Source organism: Pristiophorus japonicus, chromosome 3 (genome assembly GCF_044704955.1).
Source record: "Pristiophorus japonicus isolate sPriJap1 chromosome 3, sPriJap1.hap1, whole genome shotgun sequence".
Lineage (NCBI taxonomy): Eukaryota > Metazoa > Chordata > Chondrichthyes > Pristiophoridae > Pristiophorus > Pristiophorus japonicus.
In genome coordinates this window covers 267440936-267455500 of record NC_091979.1, presented here as the reverse complement: position 1 = coordinate 267455500, position 14565 = coordinate 267440936, and the positions used below count along the sequence as shown (strand labels likewise).

Here is a 14565-nt window from a genome sequence, read left to right as displayed (position 1 = left end):
ATTATTACAGGTGCTCAAATTATAACCACCGACTACACGGGCAGGGTGCAGTGAACAAATTCATAGACATTGTCAAAGACTACAAAGTTCAACTCAATCTCAAAAAGCAGTAATGAAACTGAACCAGTACTCAATCCTTCATTATCTAAAATTATTGCAACCATATAGCCATCAGATTCTCAATGCATTTCTAATTTTTTAATACCAGAAGTGAGAGTGCAGGAACTGACTACTACAATCCAGAAGTACAAGTTTTCTTTCCTTTTTATCTCCCAGATTTTCATACAAGATATACAAATACTGCCAACTCCAACTTCATTAATAATATCCCAAAAGACCTAACCCCACAATTGTAGTAGTTAAACAGTTTTCTATTCATTCTGAATGTAACAATGACAGTTGTAGAACTTAGTTACCTGTAGAAAGGGAGCTCCTGTTCTTTCAATAGCCACTATGGCTACAGTTTGGTTTACTTCCAAGTCAAGGATCAGGATTTCTCTGGGGTACAGCAGCAGCATATGGTTCCTCTTGGATGGCAGATAGGACAACTGCAGGCAGTCATTCAAAGTTACAGACTCAGCACTGAAATAAATCAGGTGAATAATAAAATGCTATGATAACTGAAACTTTCAATTCATTACTATATGATAAAAAAGTAGTGTATTTTGCCCAATTTGCTAGTGTCCTCCAGGCAATCGGCAGCATCTCGCACTGAAGAATAGTATTCCAACTGAGGCCAAGAACTCAAATGTCATGTGCTCCGACTATAACCATCTAGGCTCGCTGACCTACATTGACTTCTGGTTAAGAAATGCCTCGATTTCAAAATTCTCATCCTTATTTTCAAATCGCTCCATGGCCTTGCCCCTCCCTATGTCTGTAATCTCCTCCAGTTCCCCCCACACCGAGATGTCTGCGCTCCTCTAAATCTGCCCTCTTGAACATCCCTGATTATAAGCACTCAAGCATTGGTGGCCGTGCCTTCTGTTTCTTAGGCCCCAAGCTCTTAACTCTCTGCCTAAACCTCTCCGCCTCTCTACCCTCCTTCAAGATGCTCCTTAAAACCTACCTCTTTGACCAAGCTTTTGGACACCTGCGCTAATTTCTACTTATGCAGCTCGGTGTCAAATTTTTTATCTCATAATACTCCTGTGAAGAGACTTTGGACGTTTCCCTACGTTAAATGCAAGTTGTTGTTGTTGTAGGCTGATACTTCAGTGCAATACAGAGGGAGAACTCTACTGTTGGAGATGCTGGCCTAGAAATCCCAGCCTCCCTCGGTCCGTACTGAGTGTGTATGGTCCAGGGAAGGCATCGCAAAAGCTGGTTTTCAGCGTACAATGCGCATGCATTGAAAACCGGCTTTTCCGATCGGTCAAGCTGCAGTTTGACAGATTCTCCACATCTCCACAGCCAGGACATTCGCATGGGCAAGATTGTGGTATTTACCCATATCTAGCCCAGTGGATGTCCTGAAAACTCTTGCACCTGATAAAAGCAGGAGCATAGCCTACTTTTACAAGTGTAAGAGTTTTAAAGCATACAAAAACGTAACAAAATAACATTTTTAAAACACATTTTATTGTTAAAACCCTGCCCACAAAGATAAGTTTATTTTAAACCATAATTAAAAAACTAAACAAATCAGAATATATAATTTTTTATAAGACATTAATAACTTAAATATGTGATGTTTTTTTCTATTTTTTATTGGTGTTTTGGTATTGGGGGGGGGGGGGGTTTCTCAATCATAATAATGAGAACTCCTACTTACGGAGTTCCCATTATTATGAATGAGAAAATACTGTACCTTGATTGGCTGCCCAGAGCCACATGATTGCAGCTCCAACTTATGTCCGTCCAGATGTGCATGCGTTCCGATGCGCAGTGAGTGGAGGCCTCAGGACTGGATCTCTTGCGGGCGCAGCAGGAACAAGTAAGTGTGCATCTTTTTTTCCCCAAAGTCAGTTGGTCGCCCGCGGGAAGACTTCGACCAGGATATCAGTTGTGATGTTAAACTGAGGCTCTGTCTGCCCTCTCGGGTGGATATAAAAGAGCCCATGGCACTATTCAAAGAAGAGCAAGGGAGCTCTCCCGGAAATTATTTATCCCTCAACCAATATCACTAAAACAGATGATCTGGTCATTTACCTCCTTGCTATTTGTGGTGCAAATTAGCTGCTACTTTTGCTTATATCACAATTGAAACTACACTTCAGAAAGTACTTGGTTGGGAGTGAAGCACCTTGGAACCTCCTGAGGACATGAAAGGCCCTATATAACTGAAGCTCCTCTTCTACTCATGCTGTCAGATTGTTAATCACACGTGAACACAAAGAATGGACTACTTGTTCTATATTTTCATCCAAATCAGCTCGTACTTTCAGCAACTTGCTACGCAAAATATTTAAAACCTAAACGTGCAAGGCTAAACAGCAGGTGCCCTGCCACAGCAAATTATGGACCAATGTGCTTAGAGCTTCAATAATGGTGCAATTTAAACTAATACAAACCCAATCGAATTCCCCCTCCAGACCCACTAGGAAGACGTGCTAGTTGTATTTTATTTCCATTTCCTACTGTAATATTCAACAATACACTTACAGAATTCTTATTACGATGAAACATTTAGCGCTTAGTTGAGCACAAGCATAATAAAATCTCTTGCGCTACTTTGGTCCCATTTTTATTGGCTAACGAAACACTTTAGCCATTTATGTGTGAAAAAAATGTTAAATCTCTTATAGGTACTTAAGTTTGAAGTATTGGAGCACTGTCAGCAAAGCTTACTAAAGTATTACAAAATTAATATATAAATAGTATTTCATTGTCAATATTATGCCTTGACCCAATAAGTCAAGCTACAAGTAAGAAACTTGTGCAAAATAAAAATCAATGCAATTGGACATAACATACTGTATAATGGTAAATATAAAGCCATGACAAAACTAGAAACAAATGTTAAAACAGTTTAATTACAGAGAACTGATTTTTTTTCTTCTACCTTTCAAAATGCACATTGTTAATCATTCATGGGGTATTGTATATGTTTCGATATTGCTAAATATCTCTGACTATGAAAGCCTGAGGATTAATTAGGGAAAGATATTCTAATTTTGTTAATGTTGGGCTCATTAATGCATGTGATATCAGTGCTGAGGAAATAACATTTAAAAAACAAGCTTAAAGGTCGAGAGGGGAATTTGCAGTGAAGAAATATTGGGCCTGAAATCACGCTCCCCATGGGCGCGTATGATGTGTGCACACACCCATGGGTCCCTGCTAGTTCCGGGTCTAGGTATACGACGTGAATGCGCCTAAACCCAGCAATTGCGATCTGTCAAAAATCCTTTTGACAGCAAAGGAAAAGGGCCTCCGCGGGCAGAAATTTGGGCTATTTGCCCAACTCCTGCCCAGTGAATTTCCTTCAAATTTTTATGCTGTTAAGGCCTGCTTTTACCAGCGTAAGAGTTTAAAAAAGAAAAAGAAAATGTTATTACTCATTTATATAGTAAAAACCCTGTCCATTAAGGTAAGTTTATTTTTAATCCTGTTAAAACTTATTTAAAAAATTGTTTTTTAAATTTGCATAAAATATTTCATAAATTGCATTTTAATTAATTTTAAATATGTAATGTTTTTTAATTTATTTTCAGTGTTTATGTTTTTGGGGTATTCTCATTCATATTACGGCAGCTCCGTCCATACAGAATTAACAAAAGTACGAATGGGGATCCCCTGACTCTGATAGGTTGGGCCGGCCCACGTGAGAGGGGATGCGTCGGAGAGCGGGAGTTGGAGCGGCAGCGGCCTATAAAAGGCCCAGCAGTTTGGGGACCAGCGAGGTGCGTCGGAGAGGCGGGAGTCGGAGCGGCAGCGGCCTATAAAAGGCCCAGCAGTTCGGGGACCAGCGTGGTGAGTCGGAGAGGCGGGAGTCGGAGCGGCAGCGGCCTATAAAAGGCCCAGCAGTTTGGGGACTAGCGTGGTGAGTCGGAGAGGCGGGAGTTGGAGCGGCAGCGGCCTATAAAAGGCCCAGCAGTTCGGGGGCCAGCGAGGTGCGTCGGAGAGGCGGGAGTCGGAGCGGCAGTGGCCTATAAAAGGCCCAGCAGTTCGGGGACCAGCGTGGTGAGTCGGAGAGGCGGGAGTTGGAGCGGCAGCGGCCTATAAAAGGCCCAGCAGTTCGGGGACCAGCGTGGTGCGTCGGAGAGGCCAGCCAGTGCAGCTACAGCAGGGAGGCAAAAAAGTAGTAGAAAGAAATCAAAAGGTGACATCACAGCCAATGAGATAAGTGATTGGCAAGTAGTTTTTCTTTGTCTTTATCAGTAAGTAACCTTAAATTTAATTTGGCAACAATAATGCTAATCTAAGGGTTAAGTCATGGCAGGAGAACTCGGACGCGTGTTATGCTCCTCCTGTACTATGTGGAAAGTCAGAGACTACGTGTGCGGGAAGTGTATCCGCCTCCAGCTCCTGACGGACCGCATTGCAGCACTGGAGCTGCGGGTGGATGAACTCTGGAGCATCCACGATGCTGAGAATGTCGTGAATAGCACGTTTAGCGAGTTGGTCTTCCCGCAGGAAAAGGGTACACAGCCAGATAGGGAATGGAAGACCAACAGGAAGAGCAGTGCAAGGAAGGTAGTGCAGGGGTTCCATGTGGTCATCCCCCTGCAAAACAGATACACTGCTTTGGGTACTGTTGAGGGGAATGACTAATCAGAAGAGAGCAGCAGCAGTCAAGTCCATGGCACCGCGGGTGGCTCTGCTGCACAGGAGGGCAGGAAAAAAAGAGTGGGAGAGCGATAGTGATAGGGGATTCAATTGTAAGGGGAATAGATAGATGTTTCTGTGGCCGCAACCGAGACTCCAGGATGGTATGTTGCCTCCCTGGTGCAAGGGTCAAGGATGTCATGGAGCGGGTGCAGGACGTTCTAAAAAGGGAGGGTGAACAGCCAGTTGTCATAGTACATTTTGGTACCAACGATATAGGTAAAAAAAAAACAGGATGAGGTCCTACGAGATGAATTTAGGGAGCTAAGAGTTAAATTAAAAAGTAGGACCTCAAAAGTAGTAATCTCAGGATTTCTACCAATGCCACGTGCTAGTCAGATTAGGAATTGCAGGATAGCTCAGATGAATACGTGGTTTGAGCAGTGGTGCAGAAGGGAGGAATTCAAATTCCTGGGGCATTGGAACCGGTTCTGGGGGAGGTGGGACCAGTACAAACCGGACGGCCTGCATCTGGGCAGGACCGGAACCAATGTCCTAGGGGGAGTGTTTGCTAGTGCTGTTTGGGAGGAGTTAAACTAACATGGCAGGGGGATGGGAACCTTTGCAGGGAGACAGAGGGAAATAAAATGGAGACAGAAGCAAAAGATAGAAAGGAGAATAGTAAAAGTGGAGGGCAGAGAAACCCAAGGCAAAAAACAAAAAGGGCCACTTTACAGCAAAATTCTAAAGGGTCAAAGTGAGTTAAAAAGACAAGCCAGAAGGCTCTGTGCCTCAATGTGAGGAGTATTCGGAATAAGGTGGACGAATTAACTGCGCAGATAGCAGTTAACGGATACGATGTGATTGGCATCACGGAGACATGGCTCCAGGGTGACCAAGGCTGGGAACTCAACATCCAAGGGTATTCAGCATTTAGGAAGGATAGACAGAAAGGAAAAAGGAGGCGGGGTGGTGTTGCTGGTTAAAGAGGAAATTAATGCAATTGTAAGGAAGGACATTAGCTTGGATGATGTGGAATCGGTATGAGTGGAGCTACGGAATACCAAAGAGCAGAAAACGCTAGTGGGAGTTGTGTACAGGCCAGCAAATAGTAGTAGTGAGGTTGGGGACAGCATCAAACAAGAAATAAGGGATGTGTGCAATAAAGGTACAGCAGTAATCATGTGCGACTTTAATCTACACATTGATTGGGCTAACCTAACTGGTAGCAATGCGGTGGAGGAGGATTTCCTGGAGTGTATTAGGGATGGTTTTCTAGACTAATATGTCGAGGAACCAACCAGAGAGCTGGCCATCCTGGACTGGGTGATGTGTAATGAGAAGGGACTAATTAGCAATCTTGTTGTGCGAGGCCCCTTGGGGAAGAGTGACCATAATATGGTAGAATTCTTTATTAAGATGGAGAGTGACAAAGTTAATTCAGAAACTAGGGTCCTGAACTTAAGGAAAGGTAACTTTGACAGTATGAGGCGCGAATTGGCTAGACTGAACTGGCAAATGATACTTAAAGGGTTGTCGGTGGATAGGCAATGGCAAACCTTTAAAGATCACATGGATGAACTTCAACAATTGTACATTCCTGTCTGGAATAAAAATAAAACGGGGAAGGTGACTCAACCGTGGCTAACAAGGGAAATTAAGGATAGTGTTAAATCCAAGGAAGAGGCATACAAATTAGCCAGAAAAAGCAGCAAACCGGAGGACTGGGAAAAATTTAGAATTCAGCAGAGGAGGACAAAGGGTTTTTAATTAAGAGGGGGAAAATAGAGTACGAGAGGAAGCTTGCCGGAAACATAAAAACTGACTGCAAAAGCTTCTATAGATATGTGAAGAGAAAGATTAGTGAAGACAAATATAAGTCCCTTGCAGTCAGATTCGGGTGAATTTATAATGGGGCACAAAGAAATGGCAGACCAATTGAACAAATACTTCGGTTCTGTCTTCACAAAGGAAGACACAAATAACCTTCCGGATGTACAAGGGGACCGAGGGTCTAGTGAGAAGGAGGAACTGAAGGATATCCTTATTAGGTGGGAAATTGATGGGATTGAAGGCCGATAAATCCCCGGGGCCTGATCTACATCCCAGAGTACTTAAGGAAGTGGCCCTAGAAATAGTGGATGCATTGGTGATCATTTTCCAACAGTCTATTGACTCTGGATCAGTTCCTATGGACTGGAGGGTTGCTAATGTAACACCACTTTTTTAAAAAAGGAGGGAGAGAGAGAGAAAACGGGTAATTATAGACCGGTTAGCCTGACATCAGTAGTGGGGAAAATGTTGGAATCAATCATTATGAAATAGCAGCACATTTGGAAAGCAGTGATAGGATTGGTCCAAGTCAGCATGGATTTATGAAAGGGAAATCATGCTTGACAAATCTTCTGGAATTTTTTGAGGATGTTACTAGTAGAGTGGACAAGGGAGAATCAATGGATGTGGTGTATTTGGACTTTCAAAAGGCTTTTGACAAGGTCCCACACAAGAGATTAGTGTGCAAAATCAAAGCACATGGTATTGGGGGTAATGTACTGACGTGGATAGAGAACTGGTTGGCAGACAGGAAGCAAAGAGACGGGATAAACGGGTCCTTTTCAGAATGGCAGGCAGTGACTTGTGGAGTGCCGCAGGGTTCAGTGCTGGGACCCCAGTTCTTTACAATATATATTAATGATTTAGATGATGGAATTGAGTGTAATAGCTCCAAGTTTGCAAATGACACTAAACTGGATGGCGGTGTGAGCTGTGAGGAGAACGCTAAGAGGCTGCAGGGTGACTTGGACAGGTTAGGTGAGTGGGCAAATACATGGCAGATGCATTATAATGTGGATAAATGTGAGGTTATCCACTTTGGGGGCAAAAACACAAAGGCAGAATATTATCTGAACGGTGGCAGATAGGAAAAGGGGAGGGGCAGCAAGACCTGGGTGTCATAGAAACATAGAAAATAGGTGCAGGAGCAGGCCATTCGAGCCTGCACCGCCATTCAATATGATCATGGCTGATCATGCAACTTCAGTACCCCACTCCCGCCTTCTCTCCATACCCCCTGACCTCCTTACCCATAAGGGCCACATCTAACTCCCTTTTGAATATATCCAACGAACTGGACTCAACAACTTTCTGTGGTAGAGAATTCCACAGGTTCACAATTCTCTGGGCGAAAAAGTTTCTCCTCATTTCGGTCCTATATGGCTTACCCCTTAGCCTTGGACTATGACTCCTGGTAATGGACTTCCCAAATTTGGTTCATCAGTCATTGAAAGTTGGCATGCAGGTACAGCAGGCGGGTGAAGGCAAATGGTATGTTGGCCTTCATAGCAAGGGGATTTGAGTATAGGAGCAGGGAGGTCTTACTGCAGTTGTACAGGGCCTTGGTGAGGCCCCACCTGGAATATTGTGTTCAGTTTTGGTCTCCTAATCTGAGGAAGGATGTTCTTGCTCTTGAGGGAGTGCAGCGAAGGTTCACCAGACTGATTCCAGGGATGGCTGGACTGACATATGAGGAGAGACTGGATCAACTGGGCCTTTATACACTGGAGTTTATAAGGATGAGAGGGGATCTCATAGAAACATAAGATTCTGATGGGACTGGACAGGTTAGATGCGGGAAGAATGTTCCCGATGTTGGGGAAGTCCAGAACCAGGGAACACAGTCTTAGGACAAGGGGTAGGCCATTTAGGACTATGATGAGGAGAAACTTCTTCACTCAGAGAGTTGTTAACTTGTGGAATTACCTGCCGCAGAGAGTTGTTGATGCCAGTTCGTTGGATATATTCAAGAGGGATTTAGATATGGCCCTTACGGCTAAAGGGATCAAGGGGTATGGAGAGAAAGTAGGAAAAGGGTACTGAAGGAACGATCAGCCATGATCTTATTGAATGGTGGTGCAGGCTCGAAGGGCCGAATGGCCTACTCCTGCATCTATTTTCTATGTTTCTATGATCCCAGAGATCCGTACGAAACCCTTACGATCCTGGGATACGATGGCCTCAGGACCGCAAGTCGCCAAACCTCCGGGACCACCAAGTATTTTCATAGAAATGATTGCGGTCGAAGGCATCTGCCCGCGGGAAGCCTCCAACTGCAATTTCTGGGCTATTATCTCAACAAAAAGGGAAAAGTGGAAACAGTGCTTGCAAAATTTAGCATTTTATCTTAAAATGTGACTTACTTGGGCTTTTCATTAGTGATGAGGATTTTCACTTTGTTTAAGGCTTTCTTGGCACCAGTGGCAGCTGGTTTTGTGTGGGCGGGACTTGAGTGAGGACTTGATATGTAAACCTTCTTCCCCGAGCTGCTGGGTGCTTTGGATGGTGAAAAATCTGAGACAAACACTATACCCTCACTGGTCAGCACTGCAAATAGGAAACAATGGAAAATAGTTTTCAGCTTAAAAAGCTTTTCAAATTTTATTACAAAATACTGACTTTTTAAAAAAAAACTTGTTGTGTAACCATTATTTTCTCCCTTCTGAGTTACAATGCAAGCTATTTCTCCTCTCTGCAGAGAAACACTTCATCTTCACTCAGTGCCTCTCAGGTGAACTTGCTGTGTGTTAAATTGTAGCACCAAGCTTGTGTGCTATTTTCTTTGGGCACAACAACTTGGAACGTCGAACACACTGGGCTAGCTTCACAGCAACATGTTCAAGACTGTACACAGTCTTTAAAATAAGAGTTTTCCAATGCTTTGTCATGTATAAAAAAGTATAGTTTATTTCATGTTTGCATTGTAGCCTTTTAAATTGATTTGAAAATATTGTTTCCAGTGGCTAGAAAGAGTTATTTGCTAAAGATCAATCTTAGGTGTCAGCCTTGTCTCAGTTGGTAGCACTCTCACCATTGAATCAGATGGTAGTGGGTTCATGCCCCACTCCAGAGACTTGAGCACATAATCGATAGTCTGACTTCTCAGTGCAGTACGGAGGGCACCGCACTCTAGAAAGTGGCATCTTTTGGATGAGTTGATAAACTGAAGCCTTGTCCCCCTCTTAAGTGAACATAAAAGATCCCATGGCACTATTTGAAGAGAAGGGAAGTTCTCCCTGAGGCCCTGGCCATTATTTGACCCTTAACCGACATCACTAAAACAGATTATCTAGTAATTATTTTATTGCAGTTGTGGGTCCTTGCTGTGCACAAACTGTCTGCCTTGTTTCCCTACATTATAATGGTAACTCTTCTTCAAAAGTACTTCAGTGGTTGTAAAGTGCTTTAGGACTTGTAAAAGGCATTATATAATGCAAGTTCGCTCTTTCTTACTTTCCTTAGTGTTGCCTCTGGAAACATTTCTTCTACAAAAAGACAATCTCCAAATAGACGTTGCCTAATATAGGGTCCAATACATGTGCTCTTACAGTCTTAGCCTAATCTACACCATACAACAGGTCAATTTTTAGCACTTGAACAGCAATACAAGACTACCATTCTAATCATAGACTCATAAGGCTCGATTTTTGGCATTCTCCGTTTCAGGGCGAAAATGGAGGCGATGCGTGAAAAATACCCAATTAGCATTAGCAATTAATTGCCGAACTTTCAGCATTTGGGGTCTGCACTGGGGCGCAGCACAAAGGGAGGTGTTGCACTATTTTGGCGGTGCAAAAACGGGATCCTCGCCAACTTTAGTATGGGGCTCGGTGCGCTCAGAGGCGCGCCGTGGAAAGGGGAAAAAAAAGTTTCAAAAAAACATTCAAACAACACTGCCAACACCCTTATCTGACAAATCACTGCAAAAATATAAAAAAAACCTTGGGCTCAATTTTCCCCAATACTGTTTTTTGCCGTATTTTAAGAGTTACGTCTTTTTTTTGGCCCCGACTATTCCAAAAAAATAACTTCAAAGTTTCCCCGTTCTAATTTTTTTAAATTGGCGCCACGCAGCCTGTCCTTTAGCTTCGGGGGGGTGGAGCCTAATGTCTGCACCAAAAAAAGGATGCCACCCCTTCTGCGCATGTGCAACAAAAAAAAAATGTTTATGTGACTGCTATAGGCAAGCATGCCCAGTACACCTCCCGGTCTGCATTCAGCCATTTTTAAAGAGTCAGTTGTGTGTGAGAACCGTGTGAGAACTTTAATTCTCAATGGAAAAAAAATCGGAGCTGCAATATGCAACGCGGCTCAAGGACCAAGAATTTCTCACAGGATGAAGTGGAGGCACTAGTTACTGTGATTGAGAACAGATGGCACGAGCTGGACACCAGCAGAGGTCACACAAAAGTTTCACCGAAAGAAATTAAGAAATACTGGAACCAACTTGAAGATTACTGTGCAATGGTGACCAACCTGAGGACTGGAGGCCAGTGCAAAAAGAAGTGGCAGAACCTTGGTCAAGTCATTAGTGTAAGTAATATTTTCATTTATTCACTGGAATTGCAATTGTAAATGTGACCATCTGTATGCCCCACCCAGCAGAAAGACACCCTCTCTAAAAAGTTATATTTTCATCTTTGCAGAGGAAGGTGGCACACAACAAGAGAGAGAACTCGAACAGGAGACCCAGCAAATTTGCTCCAACTGACACCCTTGGAAGACAGGGTCATTGATTTGATGGGTTCTGCCTGGAGAAAAGCAACCACCACTGCACAAGCTGGGCCTGCATTCGAGGGAGAGGGCAAGTCCTGCAAATTCCACAGTCTGGCTTTGCTAAAAGTCAAGTACTGCACGGGCTAGCCATGCTTCGGTTCATGGGGATGTCCCCTTCAACTACCCTTCGGTTAATGCAATGTGCCATCATTCATCGTGGTCCTTCAAATCAGCCTGCTGCCTGCGCTGTGTGAGCCTACTTGTGCCACCCTGCCCCCTCCTCTGCTGCTAACCATTTGTCTGTTCTGTTATATTTTGCAGAACTTGAGGCCAGCCCTAAGGAGGCTGAAGCCGATGCAGAAGATGATTCAGACGCGGATGAGCCTGAAGAGGAGAACATCTTCCAATCCCACCCTCCAGACCAAGAGCATGGGGGTGAGGGGGAGGGGAAGGATGAAGCCCCCACTATTTTACTGACTTTGGAGGAGGTGCTAGTAACATCCATTGAAGTACCAGCCCCTTTCCTGAGTGGGTACAACTGTTGGGACATTCCATGGTTTCTCACAGTCTGAGGCTGCGGGTCCCAAGTGGGATGCAGCGAGCCATACCCAGGGTGAGGAGGGGAAGGAGAGCTCGACAGTGCTCTCCTGAGGTGCAGGATCTAACAGATGTGGTTCAGATGATGGCAATGAGGGCGGAGAGCACTGACCTTACGCAATCACTCCTGGACACAATCAGTGGGGTGGGTGATGAGGTATCAGGACGGTCGGGAGAAGTGACAACACTCTCACGAGAAATGGGAACACTGTCTGGGAACATGCGGGAGGGAATATTGCAGGTAGCTGAGATGTTGTCGGGGCACGAGGGAGGGAATGTCGGAGATAGCTGCTGCAATAAGGAACACGCCCAGACCCCGCGGCCATTGACGGAATCAACTGCCACTCCCACTCCAATCCCCAGATCAGCCTCTGAAGAGGCCCAAGCCGGGCCTTCCACATTACCGCCTGCTCACGCCCCCCGTCAAGTGCGCGCGCATTACCAGAGATGTCGAAAGAATAAGCTTGGTACCAACCTGAGAAACGCTGCGCCATCGCCTGCGGGCAGGGGTGGAGTCCCCAAGACCGAGTGCAGCGGGCGGTCTTTGAATAAGGTGGAAGAGAGATGGGTGCAGCCTTTGTTTGCTGCTGTTATTATTGTTGTTACTGTTGTAACTGTTCTCAAATTAATAGTTTTTTGTAAGTGATGTAAATTTACAAGTTTAAAAGTTTGTAAGTGTTCTTAAAGTTTGTAAGTGATCGTCACTGAAAACTTAAAAGTTTGAAACAAGAAGATTTTTATTAAAGTTAAGTTCAATACAAACAAGTGTTAAACTTTTGAATAAAATATATTTTAAATTATAACAATCACTGACATTATTTGTTCCATTATTAACACAACACATTACGGAACAGGTCCAAACAGTAAACATGGTCCATTTGGAATAATTGCCACTGAGCCTTCAGTCAATAAAGCGTTCACAGGATGAGCTGCTGGCACAAGGCTCGAGCAATCGTTAAAAGGGCATGACAGCCCGCCTTCCTCCGCCGTCGTGCTCCGGGTTCAGATAGTTGCGTGGCTTCCTCCTCCTCCTCATCATCTGCATCTTGCGCCTCCTCATCAGCCACTGTCACCTCAGGTGGGTCTTCTACTACCAGCTGCTGCTGCCTCATGATGGCTAAGTTGTGCAGCATGCAGCACACAACAGTGAACTGACCGACAATCTCAGGGGAGTATTGCAAGTTGCCTACGGAATGGTCCAGGCATCGGAAACACTGCTTCAAGATGCCAATGGTCCTCTCTATTATGCTGCGTGTTGCAATGTGCGACATGTTGTATTCCCGGTCAGCTTCCGTCCGAGTTACGTGTAGGGGCGTCATGAGCCAGGTGGCGAGGCTGTACCCTTTGTTCCCCAGCAGCCAGCTCTGCCCTTCTGGCTGTTGCTAAAACATGGTAGATATAACGCTCTCGCGTAGGATGAACGCATCATGAGTGCTCCCAGAGTATCTTGCATCAACTGACATGATGCAATGCATGTCATCACAGACAAGTTGCACATTAACAGAGTGGAAGGCTTCTCTGTTCCTGTACATCTCTGAATCCTCTAAAGGTGCTTGCAAGGCGATGTGGGTACAACCAATGTAGCCCTGTACCTCTTGGAAGGAAGCAATCCTGGAGAAGCCCACAGCCCTGTCATGCATTGCCTGGGCGGTCATGGGGAACTTTATATAGTCATTCCTCCAGGCATAGAGTGCAGCTGTCACCTGCCGAATGCAGATGTGTTTTGCATGTTGAGAAATGGCGCACGCATCCCCAGTTGGGGCCTGGAATCATCCAGGTGCAGAAAATAAAAATGCAGCTGTAACCTTTACTTCAACTGACAAAGCAGTCCTCCTGACGCTTCTCGGGTGCAGGTCTGCTTTTATTAACTCAGATCTCGGTTACAACTTGTTTGCGGAAATGCAGCTTTCTCACAGTCTACATCACTCAGGTGCAGGTATGAATGCCTGTCTCGATATACCCAATGTGGGTAAGGCCTCCTGCCCATCACCCTACATGCTCTGAGGTTCCTCAGGTGATGCTGCATAATCAATCTTCTCCTCCGCAGCACAATCATGCTGAAGCCTTGCACGAGGTATGCCATTGTCAATATTGTCCCCATAATTTAATTGGAGCTTTGCAAGAAGCTCAAAACAGCAGGACAAAGCGCACCCCCCCCCCCCCCCGCCACCCAAGGTGGACGCCCTAGTATGGACCACACGCTGGTCTGCGTTTGCTTAGAATGGGAAGCTAGGCACTCAATAAAGAAACAAAGTCCAATACAATTCTTTGACTTTTTTCAAAGTGCCACCCCATCACCAAACGTCTCCTCACCGGGCTCGAGGATCGGCCGGCAGAATCACGCCCTCACCCGGACACAGAGGCCCTGCACTTGCATCCCCCCCCACCCCCCCCCAGGTTCTTTGGAAGCTGCTGTATAGCCTAAGGGTTCTCATCCCTTCAGTTCGGCTTCCACCCCACCAACCGGGCTTCTTCTGAAGCCAAGCCACAAGCCCGTGTCCTGGTGAGGGAGCGATTCTGTTGGCCGACGCTCCGGTCCTCGAGCCCGGTGAGGAGATGTTCGATGGTGGCGTGAAAGCAAAAACAAAGAAAGTGAGTGTGAAGGAGAGAGGAAACAAGCAGGAAAAAAGGGTAAAAAAACAAATTTACAGGCACCATGTCTAAATGCAGGTAGCATTTACAACAAAATAGATGAGTTGACTGCACAAA

At 45.0% G+C, this 14565-nt stretch overlaps 1 protein-coding gene across 2 annotated transcripts in view; it reads right to left on the bottom strand.

The window, feature by feature from the left end:
• The window catches only part of wdr11 (WD repeat domain 11), a 126063-nt gene that overhangs the window by 69048 nt on the left and 42450 nt on the right, over positions 1-14565 (bottom strand). For both annotated transcript variants that reach the window (XM_070876672.1, XM_070876673.1), the window contains exons 5-6: positions 8907-9090; positions 417-582 (exon numbers count right to left, since the gene is read on the bottom strand). In XM_070876672.1, the coding sequence (XP_070732773.1) occupies positions 417-582; positions 8907-9090 (350 nt within the window). The remainder of the gene's footprint in view (positions 1-416; positions 583-8906; positions 9091-14565) is intronic.